Here is a 2,500-nt window from a genome sequence, read left to right on the forward strand (position 1 = left end):
GCAGATAAAGAAGAGCAAAAAGTTAAAGACCTAGATGACGGTAAAAAAAAAAAAAAAAAAAAAAAAAATTTATTATATACATATAAATAAAGATGCATACATATATATATATATATATTTTTTTTTTTTTATTATTATAGAAAATGTTGGAGATGTTTCAATGGATGATGTTGAACTTATCATGTCACAAACCAAATGTAGCAGAGATATGGCTATATCTGCTTTGAGAAAAAACAACAACGATCTTGTACAATCAATTATGGAATTAAGTGGTTAAATATGTTTCTGTCCTTATGGATGATAAATTATTTTAAATATTCTATATAAGAATTCTATATATTTTATAAATTTCATTTTATTTTTTTTTCACTTTTTTTTTTTTTTTTTTTTTTTTTTTTTCCCTCTTTTCTTTGTATTTATTTATATCCTTATTCTTTATATAATTTAGATATTTTTCATTTTATAATATTTTTTTATTATTATAAATTATAAGAAATTTTTATTTAATAAAGATATTTATAGTTGTATTTAAAAATTAAATATAAAGACATATGGCAAACAATGAAATGAATATATATATATAAAGGATATATACACCTTTATATATAAAAAATAAGACTAATATATAATACATACATATATATATATATAACATTTTTCGTGGCAAAAAATATATATGATTTGGTATAAAATCATTCTTAATATGTTTAATGTTTTTCTAAAAAAATAAAATATTACACATATATATATATATATATATATATATATATATATTTATATTTATATTTATGTACATATTTTGTGTGAAAAATAGGAAAAAAAATCAAGTGCTCTTGCATAAAAGGATAATTTTAGTAAAAAAAAAAAAAAAAAAAGAAGAAATCATTCCTAACAAAACATTTTTGTATTAGACATACGTAATATTTTTAATTGTGTCGGATTTTATTTATTATTTCCAAAATGAACGTAATAATCCCCTTATTAATGAACCTCTTTCTCCCCGTTGCTGGTCATGGCCTAGTAAGTACGATGTACGATACATCTGTGTCATATCTATATGTAAAGGGTTTAAAGATATTTCCTTCATTTTAGGAGAGAACATAGAATTATCTAAATAGAATAATTGATTTTGTTGAATAGATTTATTTTTAACTTGTAAAGCATAAATTGATAAATGTCTAAAATAATATTTTTCATTAATTAGGGAAATTACATCTTGTAATCTGTTAAATAAAATAGATATTCTTAAAAGTGTTGGACATTTAATATTATTCATATGTTCTTTTTTAATATATACATAATTTCTTGTTTTTATAACATCATATAATACATGTGCTTCAGCATGTTTTTTATTTAATGCATAATAAAAAGCTAAACAAAATGATTTTACATTTTTAATAATTTGTAATATATTAATAAAAATATCTTTATTTTCTATATTTTTTAATTCTTCAATATTTTGTTTTAATATATCTGCGTACCTTATACCTGTAGGTAAAACAGGCATATCATCGATTAAATCTGAAAAAACTTTTTTCTTCTTATCAAAATAAAAATCTTCTGATTCTTTATTTTTATAATATATATCTAACAAGCTCTTCATTAATAATAAAATGGTTCGTTCAATATCTACATAAAGTTTTTGTGCCAGAAAATAATTTTCTAGCATGGTCCAAATTTTTTCTTTGAGTTTATTATCATCATTACTAAAAGAATTATTATTATTATTGTTACTATTATTATTATTATTATTATTGTTGTTGTTATTTGCACAAGTAATTAATTCTTCATGTATAATTTGCAAACAGTCATAATAATTACAATATAAGTTTCCATAAATGCTCATAATATTTTCCATATCATACTTTTTCAAGAGATCTAAAACTACTTGTATATTGTTTGATAAATCTTTTACATTATTTTCATCATATTCGATATTCATTGTATATATATGTTCATCTTCTATACACTTTTTAACATTTTTTAAAATATTTTGTATCTTTAGTATATTATTATTATTGTTATGTTGAACCCATTTGTATTCTACATTATGTAAATTAATAATAATATTATTATTTACATATTGTATATTTAGATTGTAATAATTTTTGTCACCTGCAGTTATATTATTACAATATTTTTCATTTATATTATTATTATTATTATTAATAATATTATTGTTTTGTATTATGCTATTACTATAATTATATTTAAAATCCTCCTCTTGTAATTTTTCATTTATATAACTTAATCTATGTTTCTTCATATTATACGAACAAGTACGCTCATACGAATTAATTACTGATAAGAAATAAAAGAATGTCGCATCGATGGATTTTTCAGAATTTATCATGTCATTATTTCCTTTAGAATTGTATAATTCATTTTGTAAATTTATAGTATCAGGCTCATATACAAGCGAAGCACGCTTATCCTTCATAACTTGCTTATAACATGTTTGGTCATTATCATTTTGATTATCTTTGTTTTGATTAGTTTG

At 19.9% G+C, this 2,500-nt stretch overlaps 2 protein-coding genes across 2 annotated transcripts in view; one reads left to right on the forward strand and one right to left on the reverse strand.

Annotated features, from left to right (window-relative positions):
• PF3D7_0621800 (nascent polypeptide-associated complex subunit alpha, putative) overlaps nt 1-277 on the forward strand; it is a gene marked incomplete at both ends in the record, with an annotated part of 781 nt that extends 504 nt beyond the window's left edge. Inside the window, 2 exons of the mRNA XM_961108.1 lie at nt 1-40; nt 141-277. The exon at nt 1-40 is cut by the window's left edge and continues 68 nt beyond it. Of these exons, the coding sequence (XP_966201.1) occupies nt 1-40; nt 141-277 (177 nt within the window). The remainder of the gene's footprint in view (nt 41-140) is intronic.
• Nucleotides 278-949: 672 nt separating this feature from the next.
• Nucleotides 950-2,500, reverse strand: part of PF3D7_0621900 (signal recognition particle subunit SRP68, putative) — a gene marked incomplete at both ends in the record, with an annotated part of 2,331 nt that continues 780 nt past the window's right edge. The window contains one exon of the mRNA XM_961109.1: nt 950-2,500. This exon is cut by the window's right edge and continues 780 nt beyond it. Within this exon, the coding sequence (XP_966202.1) occupies nt 950-2,500 (1,551 nt within the window).

The sequence above is a fragment of the Plasmodium falciparum genome, assembly GCF_000002765.6.
Source record: "Plasmodium falciparum 3D7 genome assembly, chromosome: 6".
Classification (NCBI taxonomy): Eukaryota; Apicomplexa; class Aconoidasida; order Haemosporida; family Plasmodiidae; genus Plasmodium; species Plasmodium falciparum.